Raw genomic sequence first — 19,507 nt, 5'->3', positions numbered from 1 at the left:
AACTAGTACAGCCGCCTTGCAAAAACAACTCGGCAGTTTCTCATAAAGTTAAAAGTGCACCTAACACACGGTCCGGCAATCTCACTCCTACATATTTACCCAACTGAAATGAAAACTCAAGTTTGCACAAAAACCTATACATAAATGTTGAGAGCGGCTATATTCCTAATTGCCAAAAGCGGCAGCAACCCAGATGTCCTTCAACTGAGAAGTGGATAAGCAAACTGTGGTTGGCTCAACCGTACAATCAGCAATAAAAGGACTGCTCTACCAGTATATGCAACAACAGGGATGAATCTCAAATGCACCATACTAAGTGAAAGATGCCAGAATTAGAAGGCTACATACGATGATTCCATTTATATGCCATTCTAGAAAAAGCAAAACGAGAGAGACAGAAGATCAATCAGTGGTTGCCGGGGGGCTGGCGATGGGGAAAAATTGTCTACAAAGGGGTAGGAAGGAATCGGGGTGGGGGGGGAGGAATGGTTTTATCACTGATCCTTGAACTATGGTGGCCTTGGAACACCAACCTCCCACCCCCCCTCCACCCCCCCTGCCGCCACACAGGTGAAAATCCTGTGTAATTTTGACATGTCCAAAACTTAACTATTAACGACCTGCTGTAGCCTGAAAGCCTTACCGATTACGTAAACAGTTAACACATATTTTGTAGGTTGTATATGTATGATACGCTGTATTCTTACAATAAAGTACACTAGAGGAAAGAAAATGTTATTAAGAAAATCCTAAGAGGGAAGAAAAAGAAAATCATAAGAGGGAGCCTGGGTGGCGCAGTCGGTAAAATATCTGACTTAAGCTCAGGTCATGATCTCACGGTTTGCGAGTTTGAGCCGCGCATCGGGCTCCTCGCTGGTGGTGTGCAGCCTGCTTGGGAATCTCTCTTTTCCTTCTGCCCCTCCCCCGCTCATGCTTTCTCTCTCAAATAAACTTAAAAAAAAAAATTGTTAAGAGAAAGTATATTTACAGTACTATACTGCAGTTATAAAAAATGTCCGTGCATAAAGTACACCCATGGGGGTCAAACCTGTGTCATTCTAAGGCCACTTGTATATTGACTGTGGTGGTGGGTACACGACTATCCACACCTGTCAAAATTCACAGACCTGCACACTAAAAATGATCAATTTTACTACATGTAAAAATCACCTAATTTTAAAAAGAGAGGAAAAAAAATGAATGAGGATCCCGGCAACAAAGACATGAGACTGAAAAACTACAAAAGGAGTTAAGTCACACCACGAAGGACCCTGCTAAGAAGTTTTAGATTTTATCCTCCAAGCAACAAGCGCACCAAACAATCTCCCAAAGGGGACAGGCACAACTGTGTCTGAAAGAACACTGACAACAGTCACAGACTGAAGTAAGACCGGTGAACCAACCACCTCGGCAATTTAGGGGACAAACGAGGGAAGCTGACTTAAGCCGGAGGCCATAGAGATGCACAGAGTCAGTTAAGAGTCAGGAAGTTCTCAAGTTTCCAGCACGAGTGACACCACTGACCAAGCTAACCTGGAACGTGTGTGGGACACTCACATGCAAACACCGGGTCAGATGTATGGGGCTGGGGCTCGAGGGAAAAAAAAACATGAGGGGCAGCTTTAAAGTTGAGACTTTTCAGGGCGCTTGCAGCCATGAAAATATAAGGTCAAGATCATGCAAAGACAGAATATGGAGAATGAAAAGGTAAAGAGAAGGGCGCCTGGGTGGGTCAGTCGGTCAGGCGACCGACTTCAGCTCAGGTCATGATCTCACAGCTCATGAGTTTGAGCCCCGTGTTGGACCCTGTGCTGACAGCTCAGAGCCTGGAGCCTGCTTGGGATTCTGTGTCTCCCCCTTTCTCTGCCCCTCCCCTGCTCCCATTCTGTGTCTCTCTGTCTCTCAATAATAAATAAATGTTAAAAAAAAAATTATAAAAAAAATAAAAAGAAAAGGTAAAGAGAATCCTGGGAATCACTGTGAGCGACACCAGCCATTAATGAGGTTGATGGTATAATCTGAAGTAAAAACAGAATTGGCTTACTGAGTATGCAGCAGCCGAGTAAAAAATGATTATAATCATGTGCCTATTTCAATCTGGGGTCTCTCAACTACTTTATCTGTGGCTTCTCTGATTTTATCTTTGCCCTGATCACCCTGGGGAAACTGAGGCAGTTAAATAAGAAGTTATCATGAATTCCAAAGTTTCACTTTCTACTTCCCATATTGTTGACAATGAAATTATTCCACAAATAAAGAGGAATAATCTATTAAACATACTTATTTTGTCAGTTAAACACAGAAGAAGCACTAAGAGGTTAAATGATTCACTTCAAATACAGGTCAACTTAGTAAGTTTATCCTGGTAGTCGGACAAATGACTCTGGATGCTTTAAAGGATTTCTGGGCCCCTCCCCCACTTGTGCTTTCTCTCTCTCTCAAAATAAATAAATACACTTAAAAAAATGGGGGGGGGGGGGGGGCGGTGCCTGGGTGGCTAAATAGCTTGAGCGTCTGACTTCAGCTCAGGTCATGATCTCACAGTTCCTGAGTTCAAGCCCAGCATCAGGCTCTGTGCTGACAGCTCAGAGCCTGGAGCCTGCTTCAGATTCTGTCTCCCTCTCTCTCTGCCCCTTCCCTACTCGTGCTCTCTCTCTCTTTCAAAAATAAACATTAAAAAAAAAATTCTTTTTTTTTTAAAAAGGGACCTCTGGTACCACAATGAAGTTATCCGGAAATACCAGAGGATAGATCCAATGATTCAAGGTAATTAGTTCTTAATCAGAGATAGGCACCAAAATTTCCTGCAAAGCTTACTCAGAATGCCCATCTTGCCTAAGCTCTGCTTCTGAAAATAGTGATTTAGGAACTTTTAGGATAAGGCCCAAGCTACTACGTTTCCAATAGTGCCGTAAGTGACTCTAATGTATACACACACAGAACACACTGATCCCAAGTTGAAAAGCAATGCTATCAAAGTTGCCTCCAGGATCTACGTGGAGTTCTCATTTGGAGGCCGTTCCACCACATCCTAATCCCTGCCAATCACCTCCAGCTGAGAGCATATAAACATACACTTCCCTGAACTAAACCCAAAAGTTAAACTCCTAACCCCCATAAAATACCTATGAATCACCGTTTGGCCTTGGTTAACTAGCTCTGGGAAGATTTAAATTCTCAACAGAATTCAGACAAAGGCAGTGTAAGGCAAGGCATGGAAAATGAGTCACTGTCTCTCTGTCGTTTAATTCCAATTCTCCAACTTAATGACAAACCCACCAGAGAAACTCTGTTATTTCACCAACTCAGGTATTAGCTTCAACCAGTATTTAAACAGAACTAGAACTACATCCAACCTGCTACAGTGGAACGCTCAGATCCTACTTGACCGATTACCAAAACTTCCAAGATCCCCGTTTCCCAGTTACATCACAATTATTATAAATCAAGGCAAAATAATTATGCAAGAACAGCCAACAGTTCATCCCACCAAAATTTACACTTACCCATCTCTTCCCTTACTGACAATTTTTACTTCAAAATAATAGATCCCACAGGCTGCTGGTATTGGGTGCGTGGCACGAACGGACGCTGCATCTTTGGGGGTTTTACCATGACCTGCATAGGACACAGGAAGGGGGGAGGAGAAAAACACCTCAAACGAGATATTCAACAAAAATCTTAAGCAATTCAGGAAAAATACAGTTTTTAGAACGATATATATGTTTCTGCTCCCATCAGTACATATAAAGACTTAGTGAAACATTTATTATCGCAAATCAATATGCAAAACAGCCCAAGTTAGCCCCGGGACTTTTCACACTATTACTAGATTTAATACACTTTAAGAATCTGAATACATAGAATCTACCAAACTAAATATTTTAGGGTAGACTATATTTTAAGAGAAAAAAAAGGCTGCATTTGAAAAAGATGAAATTTTATTAGATCCAAATTGCATAAAATTTATACTATTCCCACTCTTTTGTCAAGTGGTCTATTTTTTAAACCAGAAGCATCTATATCATAGAGTATTATTTTATTTAAATTTTCTTTTTTTTTTTTTTAATGTTTGTTTATTTTTGAGAGACTAGAGACAGATTGAGAGAGAGACACACAGACAGAACATGAGCAGGGGAGGGGCAGAGAGAGAGGGAGACACAATCTGAAGCAGGTTCCATGCTCTGAGCTGTCAGCACAGAGCTCGATGCAGGGCTCACACTCATGGACTGCGAGATCATGACCTGAGCTGAAGTCGGACACTTAACCGACTGAGCCACCCAGGAGCCCCTCACAGAGTATTAGTTTTAAGTGAAGTTTTATATAATTAGATTGGACTTGGCAGAGCAGCTTTCTTATTTGAAGAATTTACAAGTTTTGGGCACCTGGGTGATCTCCTGATTTCAGCTCAGGTCATGATCTCACGGGTCATGAGATGAAGCCCTGTGTGGGGCTCCACACTGAGCGTAGGGAGCCTGCTTGGGATTTTCTCTCTGCCGCTACCTGGCTCCCCACTTCATGTGTGCACACATGCGTCCTCTCTCTCTAAATAAACATTAAAAAGAAAAAAAAAAAAAGAATTTACAAGTCTGTTCTTTGACATACTCTTACCATTCATTCTATACAAAGTCTGATCCATAAAATTTCTTTGGTCAGTTATAGCCTACTGAGTAGTATATCTAAACTCTAGTTGTATTTTCTTTCTCTCTTTTTAAAGAAAGGAATCTAACACCATACCTGCTGAAATCTTTAGGGAATCTGTTAGCTAATGGCTTTTAAACTTTTTAAAATAGCAATTCCTCAATTCTAATCCAGGAGGATTTCCTTCCCTCACAATCGCCTCCCCTGTCCCTTGCCCAAGACACATATTAGCCTAAAGCTAGCATGTGAACAAAATCAACTGAGCAAGATATGCCCAAAAAATCACAAAAGAAGAAAAACATAAGCTGATGGCAGAAAGTACTCAAGAGTGAGACAACTCTCCACAATCCCCAAAAGGACTGAGAAACAACACTCTAAATTCTTTTTCGGTGTTAAATATGTTTCCCCCAGCACAAACTTAGGTCATTACCCTCTAGTCACACTACAAAATGACCTTCATGGGTTGCAAACTTCCCGTTCTCAAATGTACCATGTTTCAAAACTAAATGTCTTCTTCAAATAGAAAATTCTCTCTTAGCTGTACAATAACTCTCACGCACCAATGAGACAGCTTCCCTTACCATACATACACCTTAATCAAATTACATCATTAAACAGGTAAGCTTACACTAGCCAAGCAAACTAGCATGTGTTCACATGGCCCAAAAGAAACTGAGTGATCTCAGACACTCCTTTCTGTTACCATGAAAACCTGTGTCCACAGATCTCTTAAGTGTGTACGTTATGGGCGAAAGTGGTGACCACTGAGAGGTGATAAAATTGGTGAGGAAGATAAAAATGGAAGCCCCTAAAACTGCTTTAACATATGTTAGCTAATAGATTTACATCGAGCTAGGCAGAAGGAAAACAAAACAAAACACATCAATCTGTAGAATACCAGTCAATTCTTAAAGAGACATTTAATAAATTATGGTTTCAGCAAAACTTGTTTTTCAGTAAGAATGTGTTCAAATAATTGAGTTGCCTGGGAAATGGTAGGGTGAACTAAATGAACTTTTAAAATTCAGATAGTTAAAAAAAAAAAAATCTAAAGAAACCCTACCCTGATTAACCCTGGAGTCCTGAATCAACTTTTACTTTTAGTTTTCGTTTTCTGGAAGAGAAGTGACCAAAACTTTGAGGGATAAAGTAGTCGCAAGGTATATATTTAATAATAATAATCAGGGTGCCAGGGGACTCAGTCGGTTAAGCAATCACACTCTTGGTTGCGGCTCAGGTCATGATCTCACGGTCCTGGAGTTTGAGCTCCGTATCAGGCTCTGTGCTGACACTGTGGAGGCTGCTTGGGATCCTCTCTCTCCCTCTCTCTCTGCCCCTCCCCTGCTCCTGCTGTGTCTCACAATAAACTTAAAAAATAATGATGATGATGATGATGATAATAAATGACAATAGTCAACATACATTTAGTGTTATGTGACAGGCACTTCTCAAAGAGTACCATATTTGTTCACTTGTTTAGTGTTCAAAACAACTTCTGAAGTAGGTACTATTTATTATCATTTCACAGTTGAGGAAATTAAGGGAAGATGAAGAAACTCGCCCAAGATCATACTGCTGTGAGAATTCCAAACCACGATTTGTGCTGGGATTTAAATTCAAGAGGTCTGATCCAGTGTGAGCTCCGAACCCACAGGAAGGGTTCAATGAGCATCCTGGGATCACTTCACTTGTATTCCTAGCTCCTATTCTTGCTACTTCTATTGGAAAAGAGAAAGAAAATTAGTATTTGAGGGTGAACAACCTCCCAAAGAATTAGGTGCTTTGGTATAGATTTTCTCCTTCAACATCTGTGAAACAGGTATCATTTAACCTCACTTTAAAAATGGAGAAACTGTGGGGCACCTGGGTGGCTCAGTCAGTTGAGCACCTGACTCCTGATTTCAGCTCAGGTCATGGCCTCAAGGTTCATGAGACCCAGCCCCACACTGTCACATGCTGACAGCACGAAGCCTGCTTGGGATTCTCTCTCTCCCCTCTCAGCCCCCACCCCGAAAACAAACAAACATACATACATACATACATACATACATACATACATACATACATAAAGTAAAAATAGAGAAACTCTTACAGAGGTGGTATAACTTGCCCCTAATTAGTAGAGTCGTGTGTTAAATCCATATATGAATTAAAATGCCCTGGGGCGCCTGGGTGGGTCAGTCGGTTAAGCGTCCGACATCGGCTCAGGTCACGATCTCGCGGTCCGTGAGTTCGAGCCCCGCGTCAGGCTCTGGGCTGATGGCCCGGAGCCTGGAGCCTGCTTCAATTGTCAAGACACAGACAATTCTGTGTCTCCCTCTCTCTCTGCCCCTCCCCCGTTCATGCTCTGTCTCAAAAATAAATAAACGTTAAAAAAAAATTTTTTTTAATGCCCTACCTTTTCCTCTTATACAAAAATAACTGTAAACTACAAAATCACCAATCTTCCAGGTTGTATTATATTATCTTCTATTTAGACGCTGTAGAAAAATTCCATAAATGTTAAAAGGATTGGTCTCATTTTTAAATTAAATTAAACTTAAATGGAAAGACCTAAGAAAAAGTTGCGATGTCAGACTAAAGGAGTCGTACTGTCTCCTTAGGTAAGACTCGTAATATCAATAGCGAAGGGCCTATTTCTAGTAATTGCTCATCGGCAGGAAGCTTGTTACCTTAAATTCTGTCGTGACCAGACAACACTACTTCACACTACGAAAGGAGAAACTTTTAAACCCACAAAGTCTTCAGCGTCACGTGTTTTCTATAGGATTCAGAGACAAACTACAGTTACTGCTTCAAAACCGTAAGGTTAGCTCTTTCATTTCACAACCTGTCGATTCCTTTTAACTGCAAGGACAAGGTTTTGAATTAAGCCCACCTCTCACCCCCCTCCGCTCTCCCAACGTGCAGTCAACTGCCTTTCTGGAAATATCAACCAGTCTTCCTAGTGCCACTATCCCCTCACACCGCTAACGCTCCTTCTCACCAGCCTCCCGTTCAGCCAGGAAAAAGATACACCACTGCCTGAAAACTCTGTCGATCTGGCCCGCCCCCCACCCCCCAGCACTTTCCACCGCCTTCCAGCACCGGCCACACTGGCCTGACCAGTCTTCACCCAAACCATTCCCCCTAACTGGAAAGCTCTCCCCTTCCTCCTCACCTAGTTACAGCAGCTTGCCCCTTAGCTCCTCCGCTCAACTTTTTCTTCCTCAATTACTCTTCCTCTAGCCTGACTGGGTCTTCTAACCTCCTTCTTCTGTGCCCTCCTAGCAATACGTGTTCGTCCCATACACTTACACGCTCCACACTTACTCGTGATTATCTTATTGTTCTCACATTTTAATTCCCCGGCCTCTCTACTGCCACTGACCTCCTCCTACTCTAACTCCAATCATTCCTTCCTGGAGCCACACTCTGGATTCTGACAGCACCTGAAACTATTCCGCCTCGGAAACAAATTCTAATGACGTGTTCTGCTACAAAACACGTTTCTTGAATACAAATTAGCTCACACGTACTTGATAAATACAGGAATGATGTCAGCACAATAAAGAAGTCATTTAGTTCATAACACAGCTTTTCCCAGTACATTAATGAATTAAAGAGCAAAGCCTAGCAACATGCAAAAAACTCTTAAGTCAAAAAACCTGGGGCCCTCTACAAGTGCATTCCTACGGTGTCCAGTGTTCAGTGGCCTCAGGAACAGCTACACCTGCCACGGCATTAAGCCATCTGGGGAAAAATTCAAGCGCGACACTGATCAAAAAGTACGAAGATCCTCCCTCTTTGTTTATATCGGTATGGACTCATGCGTCTCTTGCATATTTACTTTATACTCTGTGTTATAATTCACTACTACTTTGTTTTGCTGCTCAAACTGCCCAGCCTCTGGGAGCTTTTTCATTTGGCTCCCCTGACATACCTCCATTATGTCGCTTCTTGCTGTTTGCTATTTTCTGGCCCTAGAAGACTCTGGCGGCTCATCTTGTGTATTTCCCACCCTAGTCCTAGAATCAGCCATTCTCCGAGGAGCCCTGGGGCTCGCTCCTTTTACTGGCAAATAGCATCAGAACCCAAGATCGAGCTACCAGGTGTGCTCCTTGTTACTGGGGTGTCACTGCTTTTAGGCTTGCTCATTGACAAGAGCAGGGAAATATATGGATGTATACTAAACCCTTACATGTACATGCGTACATGTATACATATGCACCCATACACACACACACCCTGCATGTATCTACGTTTCTATATGTAATCATCTGTGTTTGTATTAAACCAAACAGGAGGTCACGCTGAGGTCTCCAAGTTTATTAGCACACAGATCATTCTAACCTTTTCTCTCTGCTCATCTGTAAAATTCCACCCCAACAGTAAGAAACTTAGCTCCCACCATCCGCCATCCATTTAACTGTGCAATTCCAGTACATGTATAATAGCGTCTGAATTGTTAATCCATATCCCCACAGGACACAACTTGATCAGTAAAAGTTCAGTGCTTTTGTAGTTTCTTTTACCTTTACTTTTACAGACTATCAGTTTCCAAAGTTACCTGGGGCAGCTCCTTTCCCCCTCTTCTCCAAGGCTATTCCATGGATTTGTAATACAGTTAGACCGGTTTGTCACATTCTGCGTTTTATCCTGGGATTTCCCCCCCTCTCCTAATACATTTTTTTTTTTGAAATGTACAGACATTAAAGTGCACTCTTTATGGCCGTAAAGTTCTGTGGGTTTGACAAATACACAGCGTGATGTGTCCACCATTACAGTAACGTGCTTTCACGGCCCTAGAAACCCCCTGTGCTTTGCCCATCCCCCCACTCCCCTCCCCTCACGCCCCTGACAACCACTTACTTATCTTTTTACTATCTCTTTACTTCTGACTTTTCCAGAAGATCAGGTAAGTGAAATCATACAGCACGTAATCTTTTCAGACTGGCTTCTTTCACTTAGCAATACGCATTTCAGATCCATATGTGCCTTTGCTCGGAAGGACAGCTCATTTCTTTTTATCACTGAATAATATTCTATTGTATGGATGTACCACAGTTCACCCATTCACCTCCTCAAAGACCTCTTGGCTGCTTCCCCTTTGGGGCAATTATGGGAGAAGTCGCTCGAACGTCCACATGCGGCTTTCTGTGTGGGCCAAGTTTTCCAGTCAGCTGGGTAGGAGCTCAACTGCTGGTGAAGCTACATTTAGCTTTGTTAGACACCACCCAACGCTGTGCAGAGCGGCCGCATCACTTCGCGCTCCCGGCCGGCAGGACGCAAGCCCCCGTCGCTCTCGCGTCCTCACCAGCAACTGGCATCGTCAGGTTTTCTTTGGACTTCAGCCATCCTAACAGCTCGAGTTTGTATGTTCTTCCTTTGTTTGGAAGGGGGGAGGGGGGCGGGGATTTGAAAAGAGCTAAACCCTGAATCAGATTTTTATTTTTGATCGGACGGCTGTCAAGCGCTTACATCTCTAAGAAGGAAGCCCAAACCCCAGGGCTCCAGGCTGCAGCCTGTGATGCCGGACACAAACGCCAGCAGAAATTTAACCGGGCTCCTGTTTTACTAGGCCGTTATTTTTGTGGGGCTCTGGTTACAAAGTTCCATAGGTTTCAAGTAGTCTGCCCCAGCCCTATTTTTCCCATAAGCCCCGTTACCTTCAGTGCCCAATTTTGTGGAAAACCTAAGGTTTTTCCAGGAACACATTTTTGGCACAGGAGCTGCAATGCCTGTATCTTCCTCTAGGACACAACTCCCTCTGCTCTCCCCTTCCTAAACATTCCTGATCCACACTCCTCTTCAACATCAAGGGATCAACGGGAACTCCCAACTCCGGTTCCCTGAGCCCTGCTTCCCCCGGCTGCGCTCCGCTCCGCCCCATCTCTCCTCTTCCGTGACCTGCTACGTGGTAATCACTCAAAAGCTCTCAAATATCGTTGATTTCTCTCCCACGCCTATCCTTCCGCCACACGCAACCAGCAAAACCACAGCCTTAGATCAATATTATAATCCACTTCCCTCCTCCTGCCGGGGGCAGTTGGCCTCTACCAAGTCAAGTCCGACAACCTCGCACACAGCCACCACTATGAAGGAATGACGTCAGCTGGGCTCTCCCACTGCTGTCTACGGTGTACTGAGAAAGCTTTAGTTGGCCTGTGCCCCCTTCCCCTCGATGGCCGGTCCACATTCTCATCACCCACTTTAAGGTCACCACCCACTTTACCGATGCGAGCAAACCGCCTCGCCTCCTTTATCGTACAATGGGACTCCGCTAAGTGCACGGTCATGTTCTCGTCCCCACTCTCCTATTACAAACTGGTCGGCGTCCACAGCAATCCTCACCTCTCCCCGGATCGGGGGAGTCTCAGGGGAGTGGGATGTCCTCTCTTCTTCGGGACTGTGCTGTGCTCTGGAACCGCCCTCCTCCCCGCAGGCCAGCGGCGTCAGCCTCCCAAGCTCTTCTTCCCCCTTCCCCTCGTCACTCTCCTTCCTCTCAATCTGTAAAGGCGGTGTCCCCAGAATCCCCCCGTGCTTCGGTGCCACATCATGGTCAGTAATGCACTGGGGTTGGTACTAAGTATAATGAACTTTTTTGTTTTAAGGTAATAAAAGCAAGTACCGTTGACAGTAACTTTGTCAAAAGGTCCATTAAATTTGGACATGACATTTACTGGGACTCCGTACATTCGACTAACGCCACGCTCTCATCCAACTTCACGTCACTTCAGTTTTACCCACACCGCCAAGCAAAAACGAGACTTACTTGGAAATGATACAATAGTCTCGAACACAGTACCTTCCAATGGAGTGTTCAGGGATAATTTTGATTATGTGGATTTTCATCTTCTATGCTGGTGTTAGACGCTAATCACCAGGCGCGATGTAACTCCACCATCCACCATTTAAACAACAACAACAACAACAACAACAACAACAACAAATCCTGCCTTAACCTCCATCCTCCTCCAGGTTTCTTCACTTATTTTCTCAAGAGTAATCTATATTCACTATCCCCTCTGCTTGGTCCCTACTATTTACTCTGATCTTCGCCCCCCAACACTAAATTCAAACTGCTCTCCTCAGGTCACAATGATCTAATTTCCAAATCCAGTGGAAAACTTTGCCTGTCTCACTGAGCCTGTCTGTTGCACCTGACACTTGAGGTCACTTCCTCATTTCTCATAGTCCTCTGCTCGGCTTCTGGGACACCACACTCTGCCCTGTTCAGGCACCTCTCACCTATTCCTTCTTGGACTCCACCCAGTCTTTTAATGTTGGTGTTGCTCAGGGTTCCATCTTTAGCCCACTGTTTTCACTTTATCTGCTCCCTCTCTGGGTTTCAACCACCACCTAGAGGTGACTCCCAGATCAGTCACGACCTAGACCTCTCTCCCAAGCTCAGTGAGTTACCGTGTGTGCCCACCCTTCCTAGGAGAAAGGGCCTCAGACACCATCCCTACTGCAAGTGGGGCCCAGACTCTCCTTATGCCCGGAGGGTGTTCTGTATTTCATCAGTACCCTCTCACCTCTACAGCTGACTCAACACAGGTTAGCACCTGACGTGAAGGCCACCCATTCACACCACAGCACGCCACGAAAAGCTGCGCCCAACTAAGAATGATGGCAATTAGCTAAGCCAATCTGCTAAGTCCCTCAGGAATCTGAAATAGGAAGGAAAGGATAAACCAGTCAGCAGGGAAAAGAGAAGAAAACAACCAGAAACTAGAAACTGTAGCTGAGTCTCTTTGGCACTGGAATAAAACGAAAAGTCATGAACTCCAGCCACTGCAATGACTTGGAGCCACCTTAACTCCAGAAGATCTGTTCCTGCTCTTTCTGTAAGGTGTCTCTGGGTTCTGCTGGTTGCCATGAAGTCAGATCATGTGGCTAAGATTCCCAGTCCTACTCATCTCCAAATACACTGTAATACTTCCTTGCAATCATTATTTGATTCCTGGTTCTTTGCAAGAACCTAACAGAGCTAGAAACCCAAGTGTCACCCTTGATTTCTGTCTCCATCATTCCATCACTTCCTATCAGTGTTACTCTAAAACATATCACCAATCTGGTTTTCCTCCATCCCACCACTGACCAAGTTCTAGGCCTTTCTTATGGTCTGTCTGCCAAACAATCATCTAAATGAATTTGCTCTTTTCAGCCCTGTACTCCTTAAATCTATCTTCCAATTGGTTGTATGACAAAAATGAAAATATGAGCCAGTCACTTCCTAAAGTCCTTTGAAGGGCACCTTGGGGCACCTGGGTGGCTCAGTCGGTTAAGCGTCCGACTTCGGCTCTGGTCATGATCTCACGGTTCATGATTTCGAGCCCCGAGTCGGGCTCTGTGCTGACAGCTCGGAGCCTGGAGTCTGCTTCGGATTCTGTGTCTCCCTTTCTCTCTGCCCCTCCCATGCTCACGCTCTGTCTCAAAAATAAATAAAACATTTAAAAAATAAATAAATAAAGTCCTTTGAAGGGCACCTGGGTGGCTCAGTCGGGTAAAGGTCTGACTTCAGCCCAGGTCCGGATCTCACAGTTCGTGTGTTTGAGCCCCGCATCAGGCTCTGTGCTGACAGCTCGGGGCCTGGAGCCTGCTTCGCATTCTGTGTCTCCCTCTCTGCCCCTCCTCCCCCACACTTTCATTTTCTCTCTTTCTTTCTCTCTAAGATATTAAAAGAAAAAATTAAAAAAAAAATCCTTTGAAGATTCCTCATGTCCTAGAGAAGAGGATCTAAGCCTGGTAAAATATTCCAAAGGCCTCTCATGATCTTTTCCCAGCTGCTACTTGTCACACACTCTTAAATTCCAACAAACCAAACCTGCTGGTCAATCCGAACATACAGGGTAACTCTCTCCTCTGGGCTCTTAGTTATGCATTTTCACTCCTAACGTCCCTTCTCCTATTTTCCTCTCTTTCCAGACTGACCACCGGCCTCATCCCTCCCAAAAGCTGTCCCTGACTCACCAACTTTATCACTTCCAGCATCAGCCAGGGGTCGATGCCCCTCCACTCTTCCACAGGACTCTAACACTTCCTTACTACCCTTGAGTGTTTTACACGTGCTTTCAAAGACATTATCTTATCACCTTGGAGTGCCTAGAACTTGGTACAAAGTAAACATTCACTGAAAAGCTTGTTGGTTGGGCATCCTACTTCGGCTCAGGTCATGATCTCACAGTGTGAGTTCGAGCCCTGCGTCAGGCTCTGTGCTGACCATTCAGAGCCTGGAGCCTGCTTGGGATTCTGTGTCTCCCTCTCTCTCTGCCCCTCCCCTGCTCGTGCTCTGTCTCTCTCTGTCTCTCAATAATAAATAAATGTTAAAAAAAATTTTTTTAATAAATAAATAAATAAATAAATAAATAAATAAAAGCTTGCTGAATAAATGAATGAACAGAGAGCAGGGCATAAACACAAACTGTCTAGCAGAATATCTGCACCATAGGAACTGCTCAATGAATGCCATTATTACTACTTTTCTATGAGTGTGATTATTAGGTTCACTTAATTGTTGTAGTTATAAACTACCATTTTTAAAAAATTGTTTTAATGTTTATTTTTGAGAGAGAGAGAGAGAGAGAGAGAAAGAAAGAGAGACAGCAGGGGAGGAGCAGAGAGAGAGGAAGACACAGAATCTGAAGCAGGCTCCGAGCTGTCAGCACAGAGCCCGACGTGGGGCTCGAACTTATGAACCGTGAGATCATGACCTGAGCCGAAGTCGGACGCTTAACTGACTGAGACACCCAAGTGCCCCTCAACTACCATTTTTAAAGCTCAGTTTCCCTGATACTGGCAAAGAGATCCCTGGGAAAAGCTCAGCTTGGTTTTTAAATTCTTTGACATTAGGGAACATTTTTCTATCATCCCCATTAAGTCCTGAAAGACATTCGTATTGGTAGGCAAGCAAATATCATAAAGATATTTCTTCAACCTGAAGAAGCGCAAAAGAATCCAGTGAGTAATTAAATTTCAGAAGTGTCAAAGGCCTGATGACCGGGGATACTGAGAGGGATGGGAGTGAGGCACACCAGAAAGTCAAGCTATTTCATTAGATGATGTTAATAATGCCTCAATCAAAAAGAGCAATTCACTAGTTCATAGCTACTTATCATTTCCAACTTTCACTTATCCTGCGTTTCTTCTAAGCTGCCATAAATTGCTATAATCAAAGCATCTGGACTTTTCCAAGGCATTAGTGTGTTCCAGACCACGTTTTTTTTTTTCCCCTGGAGGAAGTACTTTTAACGTCAACTAGTCCTCAAAAAGTTCTAAATGTGATCACTGGATTATATCTACTGGAGATAACTAAAACTCATACAAATTGAAAGAGGCAATACTGGAGGGTTGGAAAGAGCACTAAATTTAGAGCTGGTGAAAACTAGTTTCCAGGCCTGGCTTACTTGTGACTGGGAACACCTAGCCTCCAGGTGCTGCCACTCTCTCAGACCTGAAATTGAGAATTCCACTACCTTGTCCAAGTCCACTAAGACACTTGTGTGTATTAAAAAGCTTTGTAAAGTATCCAAATGGGATAACTTCACAAATATAAAAATGCAATCTGTAACTGAAGCATTTAGGACTAATTGAATCCAATTGTCATATGCATTAAAATGCTTTAAGTTGGAATAAAGTTCTCATTATAACGGAGTCTAAGCTTGTCACATTCGTACTTATTCAAGGCTGACGAGAGTTTTAAAAATAAAAGGGGCTATGCCTGAGTGTTTCGCCAGTTGGTGTGTGACTGCTAAGCAAAGGGTCTTTTTTAAAATTTTACCACACAGTACACACACCCTGCTATTCCACTGCAATCCGATCAACTTTGTCTGCATGTCTGGCATTGTTTAACATGAATCCCTTCAAATCATTTAAGGAACCATATGGCTTCCAAAACAGTAATTCCGACTCAGAAGAATAACATCTTAAAAACTGAGCATGGTTCAAAGCAAAAGAAGCCAACGTATTTCTATTTCAAAGGTAAGAAAAATCCTTATCCTTCTGGAAAATAACACCCATCTTTTCAAATTCCATTATATGCAAAAATATTTTATCAACAGTGGTTTTCATGCTAAGAGGGTGCGAAAAATGCTTCGGTCCAAATCAAAGCAGCCCAATGATATGTCAAATAAAACTCACTCTTCCAATCTGGGGACTTCAATATTTTATCCTCCATACCTATGACACTCCCCCTTTGCTCCCTTCCCTTCTTACTGGGACAGAGTTGCCCAGTACTTTGGTGTGGTCCACTCAGAAGGCACACAGAAAAACAACAGGAAAAAAAAAAAAAAAAAAAACACAAAACCTCACACACATTAAAATAACAAGACAAGAGGAAGAGGCGGGGGGGGGGGGGGGGGGGGGATTGTGACAAGGGGGAAGGGAGAGACAAAGGGGAGAGAGAGAGAGACAGAAAAGAAAAAAGATGACAAACAACAATATCTGTTCTTCCAGAAATAATGCCTTGTGTTTATAAACGAGTGAAGTTTCCAGAAAGTGAATCTTAGTATTACACAACAAAAAAGTAATAAGAGGCCAACAGGAAAAATAATGGGAGACAGCAGTATCATAAATATTCCAAACTCCAACCAATTTCACACAAGCATGCACTTTTCTCTGACCCAAATCATCAATTTTACGTAAAAGGAGTCAGTGAAACTAATCGAGGCATGTTACAGTGCTAAAGAGACTCTAATCAGAAATCCTAGATCTCATGGAAATTCGGAGCTGGAAATTTCCTTACCATCCAGCTCAACTCACTCAACTCTCAGAGGAAGAAACTGAGGCCCTGTCCTGGAACATGCCTAAAATCACAAATGACTGCGGGACTCAAGAAAGGTAGGGTTCTTTGTTCAATAATTTTCCATATCGCTTGCCTCTGATTTTGTAAGCTAACTATTAACCATCAGCCATAAATTTAAGATAAAGTTTTGTCAAGTCTAACAAAAAGCTTTCCGGTAGCCAGCTCAGAAGTAAACACTTCACAGCACAGCACAGCTCACACGAATTAAAACGCAAAATTAAATAACAGCCTTCACAGAGCATTAACGAAATGTCCTAACTTAAAAAGAAAGCAAAGGTCATTTTCAGCCATTTAGAATAAGGAACATAATATTTAAAACGGAAAGTACTTCTGTGGATCTATGGAGAAAAAGAAGGAATGTGCAACAAGGCCTATTTTTGTGCGTGATTCTTTCCAGCCAAACCATTTGCTAGATTTCTGCCGCCATTCTCCTTTCTGATCAAACAGTAACTTATTTATCAAGGTTCCTCTCCGATTTTAGTCCTGTGTACTTCAGGAATTTATCCACAAAAACTGTTTATACCCTCTACATCCCCTGTCACTAGGATCTGATGAAGCCCCTTCCTTTGTAGCCAATCAAAACGAGGCTGCTTTGAAATGTAAAAGCTCTCGCTTCAGGTTTGGGGCCTAAAAGCTGGATTTGCTTCCAGACAGACAGACGTTAGATTTTGTTTTCTCCCGACAAGTAAACTTGGCGCATGCTATTCATTTAGGCTGCTACGTTTCAAGAATCGTCAGAGCAATTGATAATTTCATATAAAACTGATCTGCTTAAAGCTTTGTTTTAACAGATAGGTGAGGGAGGAGGGGACAAGCCTAAGGCTGCTGTTGTTTTGTTTTTTTTTTTTTTAACTGCAGGTGTAAAACGTAAAGCCGTTTTCTTTAAAATGCTATATGACATTTTTTAATATCCGTTTTCAATTAGACTTCATATAACACGAGCACATAAATATAGGGCATTTCCAATCACTAGTGGTAGGTTTCTGCTCCCCTAAGAAAACACCTACTTTTGAGCTTCACCTCTTCCCCTGCCAGTTGCTCTGAGTAAGAAACACTGATGGCAAACTTGGGGCCCTTGCCCTTTTGTCCCCGTAGACAAGCTCTGGCCTAATTTTGGACAAAATCCTCCACTGATTACCCCTCCCCCTATATATCCCTGATCTCCCTTAATTAGAAATCATACCTCAGGATCGTGCCTGTCCACCCCCCCCCACCCCCCCCCCACCCCCCCCCCCCCCACGTAAGAAGAGAACGCCTGACCCCATCACCACCACTTGGAGAACAATGTAACCCAACTCCGGGTCCGTGGATTCCTCCACCCAAGCCCTAAGATTTATCTTCAAGGGAAATCGGAAAGCGAGTTATGTCCTGTCATCCTGGATTCCCTCAAGGTGTCCCACTCCTGGCCTAGGATCACCGGCTCCATTACACCTAGGGACACGCTACTCACCTGCCTTGCCCAACAATCTCGCCCGTTCCCCGCGACCCCGGTCCCACCCTCGCAGCCGCGAACGGGCGGCGAGTCACCTCGGAGGGCCCCGGGCGGGAGGGGGGCGGGGGCGGGTCGAGAGTCGGCTGCGGCGGCGGCAGGACACGTCGGGTCAGCGGCCCCACTCCCACCGCACGACGACACACGCCCAGTACCTTTGTAGTGCACCCGCAGGTTGTTCTGAGAGAGGCCGATGTAGCTGAACTTGTCCTTCGGGCTCCAGGATCGCGGCAGCGGCGTCTCCTGCTCGTCCACCGCCGGGTAGAGGCGCTTCAGCCGCCGCTGCAGCTCCTTCTCCTGCTCGTTCAGGGCCGAGTCCCCGTGCGGGAAGGGGGCCGCGGCGCTGCTGCCCGCCGCCAGGGCTGCGGCCGGGCCGCCTCCGGCCGGGCCGGGGCCCGCGGCGAGGCCCGGGGGCGCGGGGGGCGCGCTGGCGGGGGCGGCCGCCGAGGCGGGCGGCGGGGGCGGCGGCGGCGGCGGCGGGGCCGCGGTGGCGGGGGGCGGCGGCGGCGGCGGCGGGTGGAGGAGCAGGGCGGCCGCCGCGGCCCCCAAGCCGCCGCCGCCGCCCGCGCCGCCGCCGGGCGAGCCGGCCGGAGAGGAGCCGGCGCTGACGGCCGGGGGCGCCGGCAGGACGACTCCGGAGACGGGGGCCACGGCCGCCGGCGGTGGCGGCGGCAGCTGCTGCTGCTGTTGTTGTTGCGGCGGCGGCGGTGGCGGCGGCGGCTGCCCGGACATCCCGGCCGCGACTCAGCCTGCGGCCACCTCCACCTCTTCTCTCCTTCCTCCTCTGCTTCCCGGGGGCGCTGTCGCTGCGGCCGCCGGCACCAGGCGCCCAGTCCGCCCGCCCCGGAAGCAGGCGGCGGGCCGCGCGCCGAGGGAAGAGCTCGGCGGTTGGGGGGCTCGGAGACGGGGGAGCGGGCGGCGGGCCGGGGGAGGCCCCGAGAGAACGTTGGCCGGGGCGCGGGCCCGGGACGCGGCGCCGAGGGCGGGGGCGAAGCGTGAGCGCGGGCGCAGAAGGCGCGGTGGCGGCCGCCGCGGCCGCTGCTCTCGCGGCTGTTTCCCGGCGGGCGGGCCGGGCCGGCGCGAGACGCTGCGCGCGGGCGGCGCTGGGCGAGGGGGCGGGGACGGAGGCGCGAGGGGCGGGGGGAGCGCGGGCGGCGAGGGGCGGGCTCGCGGGGGTCCCGGCGCGCGGGCCGCTGGAGTGGGAGGCGGGGGGGGCGGTGAGGCGCGCGGCGGGGGCGGCGGAGCGCTTCTCCCCGGCGGGGCGCGGGGCTACCGGCGCGGGGTCCGTCTGCCGGTCCCTGCCTCCTCCCACGAGCCCGCCGCTTCCCCCCCCCCCTCCGCCCGGGCCCTCCCGGGAGAATCTCCTCCTACTTTACTTCTTTTTGTTGTCGTCGCCCCACCTCCCCCCCCCCCCCCCCCCGTAGGGTTCCCGCTGGAGCGGCGGTGCTGCTTCTCGCCCAGGCGAAAGTAATCGAGCCCGGCTGGGGCCGCCGCGAGCCCGGCCCGCGGGCTCCCGGGACGAACGGAGAGGCTCGGGCTCCGGGGGCCCCGCTGGGTCCCCGAGGTGAGCAGTCCCGAGACTGCCCACGGGC

At 46.5% G+C, this 19,507-nt stretch overlaps 1 protein-coding gene across 1 annotated transcript in view; it reads right to left on the bottom strand.

Annotated features, from left to right (window-relative positions):
- RANBP9 (RAN binding protein 9) overlaps nt 1-18,921 on the bottom strand; it is a 90,936-nt gene extending 72,015 nt beyond the window's left edge. Inside the window, exons 1-2 of the mRNA XM_047858830.1 lie at nt 18,071-18,921; nt 3,507-3,618 (exon numbers count right to left, since the gene is read on the bottom strand). Of these exons, the coding sequence (XP_047714786.1) occupies nt 3,507-3,618; nt 18,071-18,647 (689 nt within the window). The 5' untranslated portion in view covers nt 18,648-18,921. The remainder of the gene's footprint in view (nt 1-3,506; nt 3,619-18,070) is intronic.
- Between the last annotated feature and the right edge of the window lie 586 nt (nt 18,922-19,507).

Source organism: Prionailurus viverrinus, chromosome B2 (genome assembly GCF_022837055.1).
Source record: "Prionailurus viverrinus isolate Anna chromosome B2, UM_Priviv_1.0, whole genome shotgun sequence".
Lineage (NCBI taxonomy): Eukaryota > Metazoa > Chordata > Mammalia > Carnivora > Felidae > Prionailurus > Prionailurus viverrinus.
The sequence above is the reverse complement of the archived record's forward strand: the minus strand, read 5'-3'. Positions and strand labels throughout refer to the sequence as shown.